Source organism: Carassius carassius, chromosome 45 (assembly GCF_963082965.1).
Source record: "Carassius carassius chromosome 45, fCarCar2.1, whole genome shotgun sequence".
Classification (NCBI taxonomy): Eukaryota; Metazoa; Chordata; class Actinopteri; order Cypriniformes; family Cyprinidae; genus Carassius; species Carassius carassius.
Window position 1 is genome coordinate 4,620,476 of NC_081799.1, and position 23,399 is coordinate 4,643,874.

Genomic DNA, 23,399 nt, shown 5'->3' on the forward strand with positions numbered 1-23,399 from the left:
TTGGGTAAGAATAAGAAGCAATTCATCTGTACTTAGTGTCTTTAATTCCAACATGATAAAACATTGCTGGAATCTGCATCTGAAAAAGCATTTAGATGTATCTACACAGTTTATGTATCTCAGAGGGGACATGGATGCATTTAAACTGCAGATACAGGTGCATCAATAGGCCTCAAAACATTGAATACTGATATCTGAAATAATTTAAAACAGGAAAAAAATTTTTTGTCGAAATGTGAAATTAAAACTGCCAGTTAATGACAGCAAGTGACTGTTAATGAGAGTCATTGAGATTCAACCGATTCATTTAAATGCCTGATTCATTCAGAAACAATGAGTGAATTACTCAATTATTTATTCAAGCGATTCGCTCGAAAAGCTGATTCATTCAATAAGTCAACAGTGTCCATTGCTCAGAGATGCAAAACAGTGCCGTGATCTTTGTCTGGAACTTTTTTAGTTGCCAAAATTGAGCAAAAACAAGCAATAGTATGTCTAAAATCTAAGTCACTTATTGCTTTACTGAACTTGCAAGGCTATAAACTGATTATTACATGTGTTCATGGCATGCTGATATGTGCAGACAAACTGTACTCTTTGTGTGGTATAGATTAAGTTAACTATATTAAATTATTTAAATATAAAAAGCATACAGAAGCATTTTTGCCTTCTGCAATTTAGAATGCCTGGAATTTTGAGTATTAATAGACTAATAAATCAATGTGCGTGCCTACTTGATAATGTCTGATCGCACATCATTACAACAACACTTATCATATTATCGTAGACGATTCTGTTTCGCACACCCCAGCCTTGACTTGAGCGGAAAATGAATCTTCCGCAGTTGTGCGCGCATTTGTTTGCACATGAGCGTGAGTCTAACTTGCAGACGCCAGACCACTGATTCATCAAACTTGCTTTCCTGCAGTTCTTCTGACTTCAGACTATTTTGTAGTTGGTAAAGAATATGTTTCGGGGAAATGTATCAGAGTAAAAGTATACATTTTATTTAGGAAATGTAGTGGAGTAAAACTTGGCTAACATATAAAACTCAAATAAAGTACAGATACTTCCAAAAAATACTTAAGACAGTAACAAAGTATTATTAATTTATTACATTACACCACTGACTGTATATCAAGTACAGCTTATTAAAGCCTAAAAGCTATTTTATTTTAGCTAGTTGCCAGGGCAAGATTTCAAATTTTCAACCTAACCCTAACCCTAAAATTGTAATAATAATAATAATAATAATAATAATAATAATAATAATAATAATAATAATACAAAGTGTTTTATCAAATATGTTTTAATTTATTGTTATTGTGCCATATTCAGTGTTTAGACTATTTATGTGTTTATTTGTTTATTTATTTATGCATGGATGTCTGGAATTATTTATTTTTGAACGAAAAAAAAAGTAAAGTTGAATTTTCATTAAATGAATGAATAAACATGGTGGAAAGTTTGCTTTGCTGCTGGTTCATATAGAGCAGTCAATTTAATATATTAAATGTATTATTTATTTATTTTTTTTAGAGAAAGAACAAATAAATCACTGAATGACTGAGTGAATGAATGAATGAATGAATGAATGAATGAATGAATGAATGAATGAAAAGTAATTCCATTACAAATGCTGATATAGTGTTAAGATAATATGCTTAACTTGATTAAAATATTTAACTGATTGACAGCTGTATTGCAAATGAAATCTTCTCTGACTAGGGTGACCATATGCGCCCTTCATACGGGACACGTCCCAGCCAGGATTTTAATAATGCCTAAAACATCCAGCGCAGTTTGACCAATAACATGCAGTTATTGTACATAATCGACCAATCGTGGGGCTGCGTGTGAGAAGGTAAGATCTAGAGGGAACGATCAAAGCGATGCAAAATTGCAAATATGTGCACGTGTTTGTTCGTTCAATTGACTTGAAGCGTCGCTGTGCACAAATACAAAAAAAAAGACAAAGTGCGCCACAATGCTTCAAGTCAAACAAATGAAGAAACACGTGAAGGAGGCGTCTGCTGTGCTCTTTATAGCTCTCATCAATGTTACACAACGATCAACCTGCACAGTGCAAATTGCCAAAACCTGGATACTTTAGGCATTATTAAAATCGTGGCTGGGGCATGTCCCGTATGAACGGCGCATATGGCCACCCTACAAATAGCTTATGTTTTTGCTGTCATTGTCAACTGAGTTAATAAGTGAACGAATGACAACAGTGAAGTAATTCTTTTCTCGTTTCACAGGCAAAACACAGATTTGCTGTGACATCTTTGGCTCTCTTGTGTTGGAGGGACACAGAGGTGATGATTGAGTTACCACCCAGCTGAAGAGCGATAAGAGCACGTGTGTTTGTGTGTGTGCGTGTTCATCAGCACTGAAAGAGCCCGGTGACAGTGATGAATCGAGCTTGTGAGCAGGTCTCACAAAAGACTGAGCCATTGAGAGGTGATAAACAGAGCGGCAGGCTATCAGATGTGTGTGTGTGTTCGCAGGTGCTTGTTGGCTAACAATCTGTGTCAAGAATCTTTTCTTAAAGATATCTGGGTCATATCAGGAGAGCTCATCATAAAACAGACTCTCAGTGGCCATATACACTCACTGGCCACTTATTTTGCCTTCAGAACTGCCTTAATTCTTCGTGGCATCATAGAATCAACAAGGTGTTGGAGATTTTGGTCCATACTGACATGATAGCATCACACACTTGCTGCAGATGGGGAAGTCGTGGCCTAGTGGTTAGAGAGTTTGACTCCTAACCCTAGGGTTGTGGGTTTGAATCTCGGGCCGGCAATACCATGACTGAGGTGCCCTTGAGCAAGGCATCGAACCCCCAACTGCTCCACGGGCGCTGCAGCATAAATGGCTGCCCACTGCTCCGGGTGTGTGTTCACAGTGTGTGTGTGTGTGTTCACTTTGGATGGGTTAAATGCAGAGCATGTATTCGGAGTATGGGTCACCTTCACTTCACTTAAGATTTGTTGGCTGCACATCCATGATGTGATTCTCCCGTTCTACTACATCCCAAAGCTTCTCTGTTTGATTGAGATCTGGTGACTATGGAGGCCATTTGAGTAAAGTAAACTCATTGTCAAGTTCTAGAAACCAGTCTTAGATGATTAGAGCTTTGTGACATGATGCATTATCCTCCGGGAAGTAGCCATCAGAAGATGGGTTCACTGTAGTCATAAAGGGATGGACATGGTCAGCAACAATACTCAGGCAGGCTGTAGGGTTTAAACAATGCTCAGTTGGTACTAATTGGCCCAAAGTATGCCAAGAAAATATCCCCCACATCATTAAACCACCACCACCTACCTGAACCGTAGAGACAGGGCAGGATGGATCCATGCTTTCATGTTCTTTTCGCCAAATTCTGACCCTACCATCTGAATGTTGCAGCAGAAATCAAGACTCATCAGACGAGGCAATGTTTTTCTAATCTTCTATTGTCCAATTTTGGTGAGCCTGTGCAAATTGTAGCCTCCGTTTCCTGTTCTTAGTTGACAGGAGCATCACCCGGTGTATTCTTCTGCTGCTGTAGCCCATCTGCTCCAGGGTTCAATATGTTGTGTGTTCAGAGATGGGGTTCTGCATACCTTGATTGTAACGAGTGGTTATTTGAGTTACTGTTGCCTTTCTATAATCTCTAACCAGTCTGCCTATTCTCCTCTGAACTCTGACATCAACAAGGGATTTTCGTCCACACAACTGCCACTCACTGGATGTTTTCTCTTTTTAGGACCATTCTCTGTAAGTCCTAGAGATGGTTGTGCGTGAAAATCCGAGTAGATCAGTAGTTTTTGAAATACTCAGACCAGCCCATCTGACACCAACAACCATTCCACGTTTAGAGTCACATAAATCCCTTTTCTTCCCCATTCTGATGCTTGGTTTGTACTTCAGCAAGTCGTCTTCACCACATCTAGATGCTTAAATGCATTGAGTTGCTACCATGTGATTGGCTGATTAGCAATTTGTGTTATCCAAGCAATTGAACAGGTATACCTAGTAAAGTGTGCCAATGAGTGTATATCTGACAATCATAATTTAGGTTTTGCTATCTCTTTCAAGGCTGGTACATCGAATGCATTTAGAAAATACAGGCTTACACAATTTATTTTGTTTATTTATTTATTTAATTGATTTTTACCATGCTTTAACTACCAGTTTGTTTTGTTTTGTTGTTTCATCTTTAATTGAGTTAAATGATAATTGTCAGTTAGAATGGCAAGGCTCTGACAGCAATCATAGAGAAAAACACATCCATTAAAAAGTGATAACGTTATCAAAGCCTTACAATGCATTTTTCATATCTATTGATAAAATGGCGATGTTCATATAATGCCTGTGTATGACCCAGTTTCCTTCTTTTAATTATGATGTTATATAATCAATCGTATGATGTTTCTGTTATCCCGAGTTTCATCTGGGAATGTTTTAATTTTTGCTTTGCTATTTTCTCACCGTTGTTAACAGGCTTGTCAAAAAAAATGCAAAACAAAAAAATGAATCAATAAAGCCATGATTTACAAAAAAAACATGATTTTTTCAAAATGTTTTAGTGCTAAACATCTACAGTATGCTAAATCAATAAGTAGAATAAAATCCCCTTGGTCGTATGATGAAAGATTTTAGCATTGAGTTTCCTAGTCTAATGTTGCATGACGAGATTCAGTGACTGACTTAATAATAAATAAAGCCCAGTAAGGTTTGCAAAGGGAAAATGTCTTTGGAATATAAATAAATACGTAAAATAAGACTTCCAAATCTTCCATTCTTTTGGAGCTATTGGATTATAGCTTCAGGCACTTTTGTAAACAGAATGCATTTTTTTTTCTAATCTTCAAGGAGGCATCTGCACGGTTCATGAAACAATTTCATGAAAAATGCATTATTAGACATTTGTAAATATCCATTCTGCACTGGTTTGAGTCGAGCATGTCAGAACAGATATATACTTGTCTTGTGACTTCATTATGCAGATAAACTGTTGAATAATCTTGTCGCCTGAGCTGTTCATTTAATAAAGACGTGTGTCCGATCAAATGCACACCAGCTCTGTGTGTAATGCAATCAAAGGTTCCTTCAAGCTCCATTAGTGCAGCCCAGCACCAATGCTTTATTTAATCAAAACTCTTCTGGTTTCCATTAACATGGACTTTTAGATCATAATGCTGCGTGTCGTTTGCGGGGATTATGCTATAGTTGAGTGGAAAAATGTATTTTAGCATGTCGTGATCTGTATCTGTCAGCTTGCCATCACATCTAAATGGATCATGGTCAGATGACAGAATGTTTAAACCAAGTGTGTGTGTGTGCTCTTTTTTTTGTGTCATATCAGGACACAACTCTGTATAATGACATGGGTATGACACAGATATTACAAGGAGAGGGTGACTTATGAGGACATAACCCATGTCCCCATTTTTCAAAACACTTATAAATTATACAGAATGAGTTTTTTTGAGAAAGTAAAAATGCACAAAGTTTCCTGTGAGGGTTAGGTGTAGGGTTGGTGTAGGGCCATAGAATATACAGTCTGTACAGTATAAAAACCAGTACGCCTATGGGATGAACCCACTTTTCACAAAAACAAACATGTGTGTGTGTGTGTCTGTGTTTACATAAAATGTACTTACATTTTTAAATCCAATAAATTAATTTTAATGCATTTCTTTAATCAAATACAGTAAAAACAGTATAATTGGACATTTTTATTACAAATGAAATACAAATAAAATACATGTTTTCCATTGTATTACAACATGTAAGAAATTAATGAAATTATGAATAAAAAGTTTCAAAAGAACAGCATTTATTTGATCTTATCTTGACTGTGACTTCTGAAAATAAATAAAATAAAAATAAAAATAATTGTGTAAAGTTGTTATAATTTCAGATTAAATTCTGTTATCAAATATCAATTCTGCTATAATGATTCATTCATCGTCTTCTTTTCCCTACAGTGCTCAATGACCAAGTGTCACTCATACAGTATAGACATATTCAATTCAGTTCAATTCAAATTTATTTGCATAGTGCTTTTAGTTTCATACAAATGTCATATTTTATTTGAATGACATATAATCTCACTAAAACTCATGCTGTTGGAAAACTGTAAATGCTCTGTGTTTGCCCTTTCATGGCCATTTAGATAATAATAAGACTGTGAGCTTTAGAATGCTTTAGTGTTTTCCAGCAGGACGCAGGTTAATGCTAATTGCAAGGTCACTTAAAAATGTGTGTAATTTAGAGTCGATTGCTGTTAGCACTGCTCTAAAACAAAGGGAGGCCAAAGAGATTTTAAAGCGACAGTTACCTAAAAATGAAAATTCTGTCATTTTCACAAACTACAAACCTCTCTGCATATCTTTCTTCTGTGAAACGCAATTTTTCACCATACTAACCTAAAACAAGCAATCATGTGAGGATGGTCTCATCTAAACGCTGCCAATGGGGCAAAGATGATCTATTTTCAGCCTGAGACAGGCGGCTACAGCTGAGCAAATCTCGTCTGCAGGCCACGGCACTGCCTCTCTGAAAAAAGATGCATATGCTGCTCATGCAGAAGAGAAAGTCTTGAGAGAATTTCACCCTGCTTTAGTTCACGTGATTTGGCAACAAATTTATAGAGGATTGAGCCCAGAAATAATTGTAATGAAAACTATAAACTAAAGTTATAAAAATCAATGTAATTCCTGAGAATAGGGAAGTCCACATCAAATAACAACTATAACAATAACAAAACAGAGGAACCTAATGTTTATATATATATATATATAAAAAAAACACTGACAACCAATCAGAATCCACTCGACTTTAGACTTTTAAACAGCACGTTATTGTTTGTTGAGGATACTAATATAGTTTTGTAATAGTTGTCTTTATAGGGATCATTGTTGGTGTGAACAACCCATATGGTGATTGGCAATTTTTTTAAGGGAAAATTTTATAGAAATAATTTATTATTATTTTTTATATATTATTATATAATTTATATTATATTTTTATATATTATTATTTTATAACTAAAATAGGTTACCCATATACATACATGTTATCCTGTTTTATAATGTATATATATATACATGTGTGTGTGTGTGTGTGTGTGTGTGTGTGTCTTTGTGTATTATGTATATGTGTATATGTATATTAACTGTTTTAACATATAAATATTTTATTTGATTATTTTATTTTATACTTTTCGGTTGACGTCACCACCTGGCTCCATTCTGGTGTAACACTAATGTATATTAACGATACACACCAGAATGGAGCCAGGTGGTGACGTCAACCGAAAAGAAAAGAGGCAGAGCAGGTTATTACATTTTTCATTGAAAAACCATGAAGATAAACTTTTTTTTTTTTTTGAATAAAGTGATAAATCATTTTACAATGAGATGGAATGGGTATTAAAAAGTAAATAGGCTTACTTTTGATTTCATGTTGACTTTTAAGGGAAAGTAGTGAAACTACAACTGTTTTGCTGCACTAAAGTGGACTTCAGGGAAAAGCATAAAATACTGCAAAGGTGCTGAATATGGTCCATTAATAATAGTTAAATGCTGAATGATATTATATATCATTTTATTCTGCATTAGCCGCCTCTTTCAGCTCTGCTTGTTCTCGCCGTGGCTCAGAGTTGGGTTGAATTCACAGCGCACCTCTGCTGTCTACCTCTTAATGCACACCAGGGAGGCTTTAATTAATGTCTTTGTGTGCACTTTGGACTGCCGAGGCCATTGATAATCTATCTCTCTCTCTCTCCATGGCAATACATTATCTAAATGTATTTTGCGCTGACAGGGTGTCTGCTGTGCATAAGCACCTGTCCTGAATGGAGAAGCATTGCAAAAACCAAATGTACTGAATGCATTCGTCACACTTGTGGGTGTAACACTGTAAATTGTGGTTTTCATGCTTTCTGGGAATGTTGCTGTGTAAGAGGCTGGATGAGTGTGGTGTTTGATTGGTGAATATATGAAGACTTATACGTAACATTGTTTTTAAAGTAACAGTTCTCCTAAAAAATACAACTTATGTTATTCTTTACTTACCCTCATGCCATTATGAACCCTATGGGATTAGAATCCCATATGAACCCATATGGAGAAGTTTAGCAACATGTTCGGACTGTTTTTTAGCGGAAAAAAAAAGAAAGCTCTTAAAATGACAATGACAGTCTTTCTCACTCATATGCTGCATTAGTCTCTTTGATTGAGGAACATACTAACAATTAAGTAATTCTCTTTCACCATACAGTAACTCTCAAATCCTTTTCGTCTGACGCCAAACCTTTTATAATACATTTTTATGTGTCATATGGAAATGAGATATCAGAGATTAATCTCAGTGAGCAAGACTGCAGCAATATTGGCTTAAACTTTTATTTTATTTTGTTTTGTTTTGTTTTGTTTTGCATATTTAAAAAAAAGATACAAAAAAAATAAAATAAAATACAACAATTTCCCTATCAAAATGCACTTTCATTGCATGGACATTCTGCTAAACAACTCAGTCCATTAATATATACTACAGTTTAAAAGTTTGGGTCAATTTTAAATAAATTAATATTTTATTCAGGAAAGATGTGTTAAAGTAAATACATTCATGATATTACAAAAATTACTCATATGTAAGACTGAGATTGAAGTAATGATGCTGAAAAATTAGCTTTACATCACAGGAAAAATAATGCATTTTAAAATATATTTAAATAGAAAACAGTTATTTTAAATCATTATAATATTCCTCAATATTGCTTTTTTACTATATTTTATAAAATAAATCAAAACAATACAATTAAATATAAAAGAAACTAATATTATATATATATATATATATATATATATATATATATATATATATATATATATATATATATATATATATATATATATATATATATATATATATATAAATAAATGAATCTAACAAACCCTAAACTTTTAACAGTTATGTACACACATATTTCCTTTCTACCCCTTTGCTTAGCACATCAATAAGATTAACATTAAGAATAAACAGATGCTGATTATAAATAATTCAGTAACATCATACAAAGGAAATGTTTCCCATCTTTTATAAAACCAGTAAAAGACTCATTTTGAGTCGATAGCCAAGAACAGAAAGTACTCTATTCATTAAACCCTGTGTTCAAAGCATCAGCCCTCTATTGAAATAAGCACCTGCTCTTTTTTAATGAAGTTTTTGCATGTTTGACTTTAATGACTAAATTTTCTCATCAGCTCTAAACAAGTAGTACACAGGCACTTATCGATGGCATTACTAATGTAATCACTTCCCTATTGTGCTTGATATCTCTGCAGTGTGCAAGCCGGGCTTTTACCGATCAGCTCTTCAGACCAAAAGCTGCAGTAAATGTCCTCCCAGAAGTTTCACCCAAGTGGAGGCCTCCACCTCCTGTCAGTGTGAGCAGGGGTACTACCGGACTGAATCGGACCCCACCAACATGGCCTGCACAAGTAAGAGCTGCTTCCATTAAAGGGATAGTTCACCCATAAATTAAAATATGCTTTATTTTTCTCATTTTCAGACCATCCAAGATTATTATTATTATTATTTAAGTAGAACAATTTTTTAGCTGAAACTGTGGTCCTTGGTGATTCATAAAATGCAAGGCAATTGGTAATTTGAGTCTAAAACACAAAATGAATCCCTGTGGCTCCTGACAATATATTGAGATCTTATGAAGTGAAACGACTGGTCTGTGCAAGAAACTGAACATTATTTACATTATTTATTTACATTTTTATTACATGTAATCTAGAGCATCAGGCAATTGGTGTGGAATGATGACAAAGAAACGAATCGTTTGAACCAAATTCTTTTGAACCGGTTCTTTTGGTGAACTAGTTGAACCAGTTCACCAAATCGGACTGAGCCATTAAAACAGTTTGCAGCTCAAACAGCACAGATCTACAAGTTACTCAATCAAAACTCTCTTTCTGACGCCTGACACTATCCCTGACTCCAAATGAGCCAAAATACCAGTGTATATGATTCTATGATGAATGAACTGATTCAATGCTCCAGTTCCTCCAGCAGTCACTGAACTGAGGAAACAGTTAAACTGATAAGCTATGTCCAGTTTCATATCAAGATTGGGTGCTTTATTATAATTTTGTATGCATTGTCATTCTGTGATTAAGTAAACATATGGGTGAACCGGTTATTTGAACCAGTAATTGAAACAAACTGTCCGAAAGCACCAGTTCACGAAAAAATGATTGGATTTCCCCATAGCCTGATGTTGTATATAATGTTTAGTTTCTTGCACAGGCTGATCGTTTCGCTTCGTAAGACCTCAATCCATCATCAGGAGCCACAGATATTAATTGTGTGTTCCTTGATATACTTTTTTGGAAGTACTTGTAGCCATTGACTTGCATTCTATTAACCACCAAAGACTATGGTTTCAACTAAAAAAAACCCATCTTGGATGGGCTGGGGATGAGAAAATTAACAGATTTTTTATTTTTATTTTTTTGGCTGAACTGTCTTTTTAAGACATTAATGTCATTTTTTGGTATAATGTTCATCATTTTGCCTTGATATACTTTATTATCTTGCAGAGCCACCTTCGGCCCCACGTAATGCTATTTCCAACGTGAATGAGACCAGTGTCTTCTTGGAGTGGAGTGCTCCGGAGGAGACAGGCGGTCGGAAGGATGTACGATACAACATCGTGTGCAGCAAGATCAACACAGATTCAGGCCAGTACGAGCCATGTGGAAGTCATGCACGATATCTGCCTCAGCGGACGGGTCTGAAGAACAGCTCCATCATGGTCATGGATCTCCTGGCTCACACCAACTACACCTTTGAGGTGGAGGCTGTGAACGGGGTGTCGGAACTAACCGCCCCTTTGAGGCAGTACGTCTCACTCAATGTCACCACCAATCAGGCCGGTGAGTAGATTCGTCCCTCTGGAATTGTGCCTATTGCATGCTTAAGCTTAACATGACAAAGTTCACGGGGCTTCGTCTGATCTTTGGATTCGACTCGATCAGGAAAAGTGTCTATTTTAAACATAAAACTGTATTTGGAGACAGTCTTCTATGGTCCATAATTAGGCTTAATGCAGCTTTGCTCATGTTTTGTTTAATATTTCAAATTCCTTAGGTGAAAAATAAGAATGGGGCTCATATGATAATTTGGTGGCCCCTGTGAAAAGGAAGTGCATTTAATTGTATTGAACATTTGTAGTGTTCCTTTGTAGTGTACCTGTGAATTATAATAATACACTGGAATTGCAGATACTGTATAAAATAAAATAAAATACACTTAAGCTTACTTAAAGACAAACACTTTAACGATTCTTAGCACACTTAAGTGTACTTAAACAAAAGTGAACTTGGTAATAATATCAAATTAAAACTTTTACTTTAAAATCCACTTTTAATCCTTGTGTTTTGATATTTTTATGCTTATTTTATAGTACACTTATTTTGATGTGTTGACTAATATATTGTAACACATTTAAAGTACTTGATTATTACAATTTATGTAATTCATAATATAATGTTATTTATAATATAATATAATATGCAGCTTCGTCATAATTAATATGTAATTTCAAGTATATTTAAATAAAGACATACAAGTTTATTTCTTATATAATGATATTATTTCATATCTAAGTGTATTGCATTTTATTATACATGCTTGTCAGTACATTTAACAGTACACACTAACAATATATCAAAGACAATAGAATAAGTTATGGAAATATGTATAAGATGTATTTTAGTTGGATGTAATGAATAGTAAAACAACTGTTTAAGTGCCTGAAAACATTACAATTTCTTTACACTTATACTTACAATTATTCAAAATTAAGCTATTTCTGTTATATATGTATTTATTTAGTATGTACTTCTTTTTTGCAAGGAGTTGGGAGAATGTGATGGGAAATATTTGAGTTTATACTTTTTTGAAATGTATTACTTTACATGTAATGAATCTAGAATATATGAAAGTTTCACTTTTTTAAATAAGTTACAAAAATGTATAATAATAATTTGGGATGCACCTGTATATTCTTAAATTATTCTTAAATGTTCTTAAATTATACTAAGAAGCCTTGATCCTCTTTATTGAACCTTTCGTGGACTGGAAAAAGTTAATTGGAAGCCGATAAAAACAACCATTATTTTTGCAGAAAGAGTTGCGATATTAAACGATATTAAAAGTGATTTATCTTTTCATCAGTATTATATTGGTTAATGTTTTTTTTTCCCCACTCACATGGCCTTGTTCATATTATTAGAAAAGGAAACTAATTTCAGAGATGGTGGACGTAATTAGATTTCGGGAAAGCTCATGGAAATAAACATTTTAATTTAGAATAATATGCATAATAATACTGCAATTAAATAGGGAAAATTAGAATAAACAAAAATCATATTACATGTTGGCTTTAAAACAACAGTTAAACAATATATAAAATAATAATAATAATAATAATAATAATAATAAAAACTCTGACTAGTCAATTCATGTAATTCATTTGTGTGGTTGTCATGTGACTTCTTTGTCACATAAATAAAGAGGGGGTAAACTGGCACCTTTTTCTGACTGCTTTTGACCTTTCATTAAGCTAATGATGACCCTAATGGACACTGAAGCGTAATCTGCTTTATCTGAAAGAGGGTCTGTAATTGCTGGGGATTGGCCAGAGACGGGGGGTTGGGACTCCTCTGTGTGTGTGTGTGTGTGTGTGTGTGTGGATCATGGAAGTGTTAGTGTTGATAAGGCCTCTTTGAAATGAAGGGTTTTGTGTGAGGCAAGCGCAGGTTGCAGTCAATGCTGAGCACTCGCAGTTGGGATAATCCGTTTGTTCGATGTGTCGAGTAGCAGTCATGTTTTATGTGAACTGGATGGCTGGAGGCTAAGCGAGAGGTTTGGCTGGAGTTCTGAGACCAGACGTGCTCAAAAAGGTGCTCGACTGTCTGAAGGTGATGGGCTATTGAAATATTGAGGGGGGATACAGGCTTCCTCTGTGTCGACTGACTGAAAATCACTTTTCCATTATCTTGCTTTTGTCTTCCCTCGTTTGAAGCAATACTTCAAACCAGCATTTAAAACAGAAACGTTCTGGGTCATTCCTACCATGCAGTGCATTGCGTTCTTATCTTAATATACCAGTTAAAATATTACACTGACAACTTTGAATGAAGATGGAAATCATATTAGTTTTCTCTATAACAGTATCATAATTAATATTGTTTTGTTATCGGTCCAATTTAAAATTATTAAACGCTTTTGGTAACTGAAATAAAGGTGACATTTAATTGTATTTACCTAAAGCATTTTTGGTAACACTATTTTATGGTGTCCTTGTAACACATTACACGTACTTGCTATTATAATAACAATAAATTATGCATAATTGCATGCAAGTAACCTGAATCCTAGCCCTAACCATATAGTAAGTACGTGATGTTCATTAATATCACTCAGTACTTAAATGCAAAATTACACTGTAACAAGGACACCTTAAAAAAATTGTAACCCATATATATATATATATATATATATATATATATATATATATATATATATATATAATTGTAGATGAAAAAAAAAACTATTTACTTCATTTTAGATGAAAACTTAGAAACTAAAAACGTGGCCTTGGCAGCTACAAAAATAAATTAAATAAATAAAAATAAAATTCACATACCAAAATTACTTCTACTACTACTATTACTACAACTACTAAATACATAAATAAAATTAACATGACAATAACACATAAAATGACTTAAACTAAAAATTTAAACTATTAATACATATATAATATATATATGATTTAAGATTTTATTTCAAATATTACTAAATACTATATAGTATATAAATATATATTATGGTACATAAATCATACTAAAATATCACTGAATAAAATATGGATTGGTTGTTTAAAAACCTGCTGATTTATTTATTTATTTGTCTGTCTGTCAAGTATTTTACTTGATTTTTTTTTTTTTTTTGCAGGAATTGCATAATTTTTTAAAGAGAAAACTAACATCAACAACGAGTATTAGAAGCCCATTGGATGGATTTCGATACTTTTCATGCTAATAGCTGATTTGTATCACTCTATATAATGTTTGATATAAATACATAGATTGTTATTATAATAACATAGTCATTACATTGTAAAACTGCTGTTATAATAACCTATATGATGTTATCCTGCTCTTATTTTTATTTTTTTGCCATTATTTTATTAAGTTATGGAGATAAAGGTTCTGTATAAAATAAATTATCTACCTATAAAATGAAATGCTTCTGGTCAGTCAGTTTCTTATTTTTATTTATTTTCATGAACGTTGTGACAAGCAAATCAATGCTAAACAGCATGAAAACGTCAACCCGCTAGTGACCTATAAGTCAATATTAGAATAAAGCAGAGTCGCTCCAGCTTACAGACCCACAGCATTGCAACGCAATAAGAGACGCAGGTGCTGCAGGTGCCGTCAGGCTAACAACATTTATTTTCACTTTGAGTAATCCTTTATCCTAAACTCTCAGGCCTTTTTTTTCCCCCAAAACCTTTTCGCATGGCCGTTGCATTCTAATCTAGGGAGAAATATTTAACATAATATTTGTGCCTATTTCCATGCCGATGCATCTCTGTCACAAAAGCGCAGCAGATGTGGTTACGAGGCGTACAGAAACAGTCTTAGGGTGCTAATTTATTTCACTGGGCCTGTGAGGCTACAGTATTTTCCCCCTGAAGAGACGACTTCAACATCTGCTCAGCTCATTAAGTTACTCTCAAATCAACAGAGGAATTATGCTCTTTAAAACACTATTAATTATGACAAGCAAAATGATAATTTTTGCAGCACAAGGCGGGTCGCCACGCATAGTCAACAAAGCTTGTGTGCAGAACGCTAGCTCGCTAATGCGCATTTTTACAAAGACGTCGATGACATAAATTCTGTTTTTACTTCACAAGTGCTGGGATTTTTAGAACCGGGACCAGATTGTGCAGGTTGATCAAATGCACACTAATTTCTAGCGTTTTCAAGCAGGATTTCAAAACAAACTGGATAGTTTGCAGGTGCAAGTGATTAACGCATAGCATTGGCGTGCCTCTCAAGTGCTTTCCATGATAAATGTCGACAGACGCATGAGTGGAGGCATTTGTGGGGCTCTTTTTGCCGAATTATTTTGTGAGCTTTAACTATTTTCTCATTGACAGCTGAGTGCCTGACGTGTCGGTCTGAAAAAGAGTTTTGACACTAAGTATTCTCAAAGCCTCTCAGCAAAGCTCTTCTTGCACATGGCTGTGAGCACTTGTGCTGTACTAAACTCAGCACTTCCGGCACTGGATTGTTTCAGTCTCTGCAGATGGTGACCCAGTCGAGTTTAGAAAGTAACTAGCTAAAAGTACTGATGCAACTAACTTTCAATTGTGTGGCAGTCATTTTTAAACTAGTTTTCAGTGACATGTTTATGGCTACGTCCACACTGCAGGCTGAAACGACCCAATTCCGATTTTTTTGCCCCTATGCGACCTGTATCTGATCTTTTCGTGACAGTCTGAATGACACAGATCCGATATTTTCAAATGCGACCCAGGCCACTTGGGTATGTGGTCCTAAATCCGATACGTATCCGATCTTTTGAAATGCGACCTCCGTCTGAACGGCCAGGTCACATGTATCCAACCCGTACGTCATTAATACGCTACAAACGTTATAATTCTGCGTTGAAGTAGGCGGGAATGAGAAGATAAACAACAACCATGGCGGACGATGCTGCTTAAATAACTTTAATATTGCTAAACGAGCTCCGCTGTTGACTACACTGTTGCTGACATCCATGTTTAGCTACTTCCGCAAACAACGAGTGACGTCGTTGGCCGTTGAGTACTCTTGTGCATGCGGATCACTTCTGGGTCATTTCACGTTCACACAGGAGATCACAAAAGGTCGCATTTAATTGGAAATGTGAACGGCCTTGCAAAAAAAATCAAATTTTTTCAAAAAATTGGAATTGAGCATTAAGCCCTGCAGTGTGAACGTAGCCTATGTTACCAGTCAGTAGCATCACAACGGGGAAGTCGTGGCCTAGTGGTTAGAGAGTTTGACCCCTAACCCTAAGGTTGTGGGTTTGAGTCTCGGGCCAGCAATACCAAGACTGCGGTGCCCTTGAGCAAGGCACCGAACCCCCAACTGCTCCCTGAGTGCCGCAGCATAAATGGCTGCCCACTTCTCTGGGTGTGTGTTCACTGTGTGTGTGTGTGTGTTCACTGCTGTGTGGTGTGCACTTTGGATGGGTTAAATGCAGAGCACGAATTCTGAGTATGGGTCACCATACTTGGCTGTATGTCACTTCACATTTTTTTACACATACAACTTGATTATGCAAGCGAATTTGGCCATTAATTAAAATTAAAACTGTGTTTTGTGGGCCTGAAAAAATTATATTAAATTAAATTATAAATGTAAATTAAGTTATTTTTTCTGTGTAAACTACAAAAATGTGCAATCGTTTTATGTGTGTTTCTCTGGTTCTGTAGAAGAATGCTAATGTGCACTGCCATGAATGTGGCTTGGCATGAATAAAACAGCATTTTTAGTAATTTTCGTATATCTGTGTGAGTGTTTGACAATGTTGTTGTCACCTGTACACAAACTTTTCAAAAATGTGAAGGAAAAATGCTTTCAGTAAATCATTGTTGTATAAACGTACAATTAGAAATTCTTGTTCATGCTAATACATTGAATGGTTTGTCCAGATCATGCAAAGGAATCAATGCAAAAAACTGATTCAGCGCTTGGGTAGCTTCAGTGTTATTAGATATGTTTTGTTCATAGGCTGTAGCTACATGTCTAATTATGCTTTTTAAAAGAATATCTGGACTGCAGTTTGACTACTTTAAATTATAAGTAACTTGTAACTACAAACTACAGTTTCAAAGTACACTGTAAAAATATATATGAAGTTAAAAACATAAAAATAAAGATTATTAAAAATCTGTTTTTCAAGAAAATACAATGCTATTTCACGACCAGTTAATACATTTTTTCGAGGTGGGTAATTTGTACGATTTTGTACTATTTGTCAAGACACCAGTGACAGGTAGGTTTAGGGGCAGGGTTAAGTGTAAGTCATTCCTTCAAATTCATACGAATTGTGCAACTCGTAAAATAAATACGATTTAGCAAAAATCTTATGAATCTGTATGAGTGAGGTAATACAAATTCGTACAAATTAGCCACTGCGTTAAATATGTATGAATTGCCATGAGATCAGGCTGAGAAAATACATTTTAAGCTTGCAACTTTTAAATGTTATGTTATATTTGTTGTGTTACTTATCTCAGTTAATTTACTAGTAAAAACTGCTTCTACGTTATTTTTTTTGTTTTAAATTCAAAAGTCAGAAATTAATAGTTTATATTATATAATAATATATATATATATATATATATATATATATATATATATATATATATATATATATACATCAAATTTGCATTAAATTGATCAAAAGTGACAGTAAAGACATTTATAATGTTATGAAATATTTCATTATTTTTTCACAAAAATATGCAGCACAGATGTTTTCAGCATTGGAAATAACAACCCAGGCTCATTCGAAATACGTGTCTCTAAATACATTTCTTCAGCACCATTATTATGTACCTTACTGCACATTTGTGAAACGTCCAGTGAGTGACACTAAAATGCTATTGTATTGCAGTGGTTCACAATTCAAATATCCAAGGAGTGTCACTAAAAGTTAATGCTGTATCATGTTGGAAATATCCCCAACACCAAACCTACCTGATAGTGTTAGCAAATAGAAAAGTCATATAAAAACACATTTGTTGATCCAGCCGTGCCATTTTGACTTCCTTATGTGGATTTGAGTTGTTTTGATCGTACCAGGTCTTCGTCTATCAAATGCACCACCAAAACGCGTGTAAATTTACTGGGTTAGAAAACTCCGCATGAGTTATGAAGCAATATATGTGATGAAATGTTAAAAAGTATCAGTTTATCATATCATAATATTGTCTCGTAATATTCCTCAAGTAATTATGCGAAAATGATGCTTTATATGCACTTATTTGCAATGAGCCTATGTTGGATAATAATCAGAAATGTTTCTTGAGCAGCAAATCAGCATATTAGAATGATTCATGAAGGATCATGTGACCCTAAAGACTGGAATAATGAACAGAAATAAAAACATTTTAAAATATCTGAAAATAGAAAACCGCTATTTTAAATAGCAATACTAATATCACCATTTAACTGTAATTTTGATCAAATAAAATCAGCCTTGCTGAACAATATTTCAAAAACCCAAACCTTTGAAAGGACTACAATAGTGCTGGTTAAGAAAAGATGTTGGCATTGTCTTAAAATCTGTCTAGCCAGATGCTATGCATCAGGGCAGATACTTTTGGCAAATAGTTAAGATTGTGTTTGGTAGCTCATAGTTCTCAGGCCAGGCCTCTGGCTGGCACAGGCATCTGTTGGCAGGAGTTATGTCTCAGGCCTAGATTTGGCCGATGGGCCGCTCAGCTCTGCCAGTGGTTTTTCATCTTGCTTCTCGGCAGGGCTCCCCAAACAACACTTGTTTACAAACACACGGCCTGTTGAGATCCTGGAGCTGGCAGTCATTCAGGGCCGGAGCAGAGGAGATGACCTTTCTTACCCAGATGAAAACCGCGGCCCGGCATGCTAACTTCAATTAAATCACATGCAAATATTTGCTTGGAAGATTCCGCCTACACAAAACTCAATACTGCCTGCAGTCAGTGTTGAAGGTTTTTTTTTTTTTTTTTTTTTTTGGTTTTTGATGCTGCTCATGCTAAGCTGGATTCTTCTTGACAGCTGCGATTAACTAAGCTAAAGTGGCTCGGGTTGTGTGAAAAAAAAAAAAAAAAATAGTTCGCTACATGAGTTCTTGTGGAAGTAGTGACATTTCATGCTGTTTCTTTGGCTGGCGCAGATATCAAGCCTTTGCGAGATTCTCACACTAGATAAAGGCAACACTTCCCATTTGGAGGCATTAATCAGAGTGCAATCATCACACTTCCTCTGACACGCTTCCCAGAGAAGGCTGCCGATCCATCTGTTAATGAACTGAGAGGCGGCACTTTGGCGGGACCTTTGCGCTGTGACCTGTCACTGGTGATGAGACTGTCCAGGACTTTATTACCTTTGGCTTTCATAGCCGACTGTGTTTCGTTTCGCAACTCAGAGTGTTTTGATTTACTGACTGTGGGTTTTGGAAATGGAAAGATGCAGTTCAAGCTGTTAAATACACAGTATCTGGTTTTATCACATTTATTAGACGGTCCACAATGTATTCTGCAATGAATGCTACTGTAGATGAAAATTCCTCACTGAACTAAAAATAGGACTGTGAAAATTCACACAGAGAAAGGTTTCACTGCTTTTGTGCTGTCATATAGGTCTACACCAACCCTGCACACATTTTTACATTTGCTGCGTTGGGTTTAAGGGAATATCTGTGGAACTAGATGCTAAATGGATTTCTGTATGGTGAAATGGGGTTTACACTTACTGTACATGTAACAAAGTATGATCAAATAAATTGAAAATACTAAATGGTAAAACATTTCATGTCATTTTACAGTAAAATATATATATATTTTTTTTAATTGGAAAATACGTTGTGTAACCAGAATGGTGTTTAAGCATAGCTAATGTTAATACCAATACTAATGCATTTTGAAAATCTAATTTTTAATATTATCTTCAATTTTATTTATTTATTGTAAAGTTCTGGCAACCACAGGTTTTTTATTTAAACTTTAAACAGACACATACTGTACATAACATGCAATGCATGCATTTAGATTCTGTGTAAATAAGCAGGGCAAAGATTTTGCGTGGGCCTAACCTATATTTATGCGTTTGGATATATATTCTCACTCTCTGTCAAACAGCACATGTATTTTGTTTGATGGATCCCCTGCTGATGTTTTTGTTTCTTGCCATCACCAATATAGATCAAAATTCCCTTGGCTGACCTTAAGGATTATTGAGAATCAATAACTCAAAGGGCCGTGTCTCCCGGCTGACTGAAAGTCAAACATTTAACAGGCTGCCAGAAGGTTTAAGTGGCCCATCTACCCTCCACAAGACCTCTCTTTTCCTGCAGGCCTGAAGATCAGGTTGCCAAGTATACCGTTTCAGGCTTTTAAGATAGGAATGATTACAGTTTTGTCTGAGCATAAAGGATACAGTTACTCTTTGTTTGGGAAAGAGAGGATGGGTAAAAGAAGACTTTTCTTTGCTTTCCTATCATAGGCTTCTATTGAGCTGTTGGATCAGCGCCTGAGGGATCGTCCGGAGAATTCAAACGTGATTTATCTCATGGACACAGTCCGACACTTCTGTTGAGGAATATAAAGCCGGGTTTGATTTCAGCTCTCCATGTATAGACTGATAGGGGCTTTTTTATGTGTGTTCTCATATGAGTGACACCAAACACAACCATGTGGGAGGAAAACTGAGAAGCAGAAGACAAAAAATTAGTAAAGTTTTTGCTTTGCAATACGTGTTTATTCTACACAGGATGTGAGTTGAATTGGCTTTTAATTCCTACAGTGCAATATAACTAGAAACTGTATAAAGTCTGTCTCAGATTTATATAATGTAATATCCCAAACAGTTTTAGCACTTTAGCCAGATGTGTGTAGAGAAGAATCACATTTGTTCTTTTAGATGGACTATTATGAATCAAGTTGATTCATATAACCAGTCTGAATGGTTCATATGTACTATTTGTACTGATCTGGTTCTTGAGTGAGTCATTTATCTAGTAAATTTGCTCATTAAAATGTAAAAATTAAAAAATATACATTTTGGCATCCGAGAACTTGGTATATAGTGCATTCATTGTATGGATTTTCTTTATGATATAGTTCTGATAGTAATATAGTATATTGGTTTTCTGTCCTTTTCTCAAGTTTACATAATTTTAGCTGTCAGATTTTGTCTCAGTTCTTTTTAAAACATCCTACAATTACAGTACAGACCAAAAGTTTGGACACACCTTCTCATTCAAAGAGTTTTCTTTATTTTCATGACTATGAAAATTGTAGATTCACACTGAAGGCAACAAAACTATGAATTAACACATGTGGAATTATATGTCAGGATGGGTGATGGAGGGATGAACTCAATTGCAGACAGTTGTCACAGCAACACAGTTTAATGAACAAATAACAGTAAAAACAAAACCCACGAGGGGGAAAAACAAGGGCTAGACAGACGAAGGATGACTAAACTAGACTAACACTTGACAAACTAGACTACAACAGAAACAGGAACGAACTACTACTTTGACAAGACTCTCAACAGGCTCAAGGTTAGACAATGTACCGACACAGGACAGAGAACATGAGGAGATTAAATGGGGAGCAAACTAATCAGGAACAGGTGACACAGGTGAAAGCAACAATCAAATGATTACGAGATGATGACAAGGGGGCGGGGTAAGGTGACAAGACAACGCAAGCACATGGCCCAAACAAATGGCCACGTGCTTGCACATAAAACATGGGCCTGTCATGATCCTGCCCCAAGACCAGGAAAATCAGGACACGAAGGCAGAATCATGACATTATATACATAACAAAAAAGTGTGAAACAACTGAAAATATGTCATATTCTAAGGTTCTTCAAAGTAGCCACCTTTTGCTTTGATTACTGCTTTGCACACTCTTGGCATTCTCTTGATGAGCTTCAAGAGGTAGTCACCTGAAATGGTCTTACAACAGTCTTGAAGGAGTTCCCCGAGAGATGCTTAGCACTTGTTGGCCCTTTTGCCTTCTGTCTGCGGTCCAGCTCACCCCTAAACCATCTCGATTGGGTTCAGGTCCGGTGACTGTGGAGGCCAGGTCATCTGGCGCAGCACCCCATCACTCTCCTTCTTGGTCAAATAGCCCTTGATGCCTTCAGTGTGACTCTACAATTTTCATAGTCATGAAAATAAAGAAATCTCTTTGAATGAGAAGGTGTGTCCAAACTTTTTGTCTGTACTGTATATAATTGCTTAATGTAATATAATGTAACACTTCAGGTTATACATTATAGATATTTTAAGGTACAAACATGCAGCTTAGCCAGTGCAATCTGTGTAATGCTTTATTTAGCAATTCAGTAAATCAATTAATTCAATTATTCATTCAGTATTTCAAAACCACACTTGCAACTCTTGCAACTTTAAATTCCACCATAATATAATATTGTGAATATTTAACAAAGTTATTCTAAGTAGTATCATTCATACTCTTTTATGGACAAATGATATAAACTCTAAAACAGTTGCATACTTGTTGAGAGTGATGTCATGTGTGGGAGTTTATGGGAAGGAGGTAAATCAGGACAGATTTCACCATGCATTTTTCATCTGCGATAATTAGGTTGTACAAACATTAAAGCATGTCATTGCCTGAATCCACGTTCAAAGTGTTTTCTCAAAGCGATCGAATAGTTAAGATGAAAGGCATTCCCTCTGATTGTCTCTGCCACTGATGTGTGCACTATTTCATATTTCTGAATTGCTTTTTCTCTGAACTTTATGAAACTCATTCAAGTAATTAGAACAATGTGATATCTTCATTTAATTAGGAATTGCTGAGGGGTTGGACTTATCAAATATAAGTCTCAAGTATATAGACTTGGAAACCTTCAAATGACAATTACAGCACATTGCATCAGGGCTTCACTGCATCATGCAAGAAAATACATTTCCTGCTTGATTTGAGCTGAAAAGTAAGGTGAGATGTAACTGTTTTGTTCCCAGCTCCGTCTCCTATAACCGTGGTGAAAAAAGGCAAGACGGCGAAGAATAGCATCGCAGTGTCCTGGCAGGAACCCGACCGACCCAACGGCATCATCCTGGAGTATGAGATCAAGTATTTTGAGAAGGTAAATACTGCATGCTGTAAACATTCCCAGGTTACATTACACCCCAAAATCAAAAGAAACAAAGAAAGAAAATTCTAGAATACTTAAAAGATGTGCTACAGATCAAATGTCACTTCTGCTCACCAGGACTGCTTTTATATGTGATAAAAATAATAAATACAAATATTTAATTTTGAAATATTATTACAATTTAAAATAACTGTTTGTAATATGTTAAAATGTAATTCATTCCTGTGATCAAAGCTGTATTTTCAGCATCATCACTCCAGTCTTCAGTGTCACATGACCCTTCAGAAATCATTTGAATATGCTGGTTTGCTGCTCAAGAAATATTTCTCATTATCATCATTGTTGAAAACTGCTGTACTTCTTAATGTTTTTGAGAAAACATGATATATCACCATTTTAAGGTTTTGGTAA

General features: G+C 35.3%; 1 protein-coding gene across 3 annotated transcripts in view; it reads left to right on the forward strand.

The window, feature by feature from the left end:
- LOC132127052 (ephrin type-A receptor 5) overlaps positions 1–23,399 on the forward strand; it is an 87,083-nt gene that overhangs the window by 24,810 nt on the left and 38,874 nt on the right. For all 3 annotated transcript variants that reach the window (XR_009427480.1, XM_059538669.1, XM_059538670.1), the window contains exons 4-6: positions 9,348–9,503; positions 10,614–10,949; positions 22,855–22,979. Coding sequence is in view for 2 of the 3 variants with exons in the window: in XM_059538669.1 (XP_059394652.1) it covers positions 9,348–9,503; positions 10,614–10,949; positions 22,855–22,979 (617 nt within the window). In the remaining variant the exon portion in view is untranslated. The remainder of the gene's footprint in view (positions 1–9,347; positions 9,504–10,613; positions 10,950–22,854; positions 22,980–23,399) is intronic.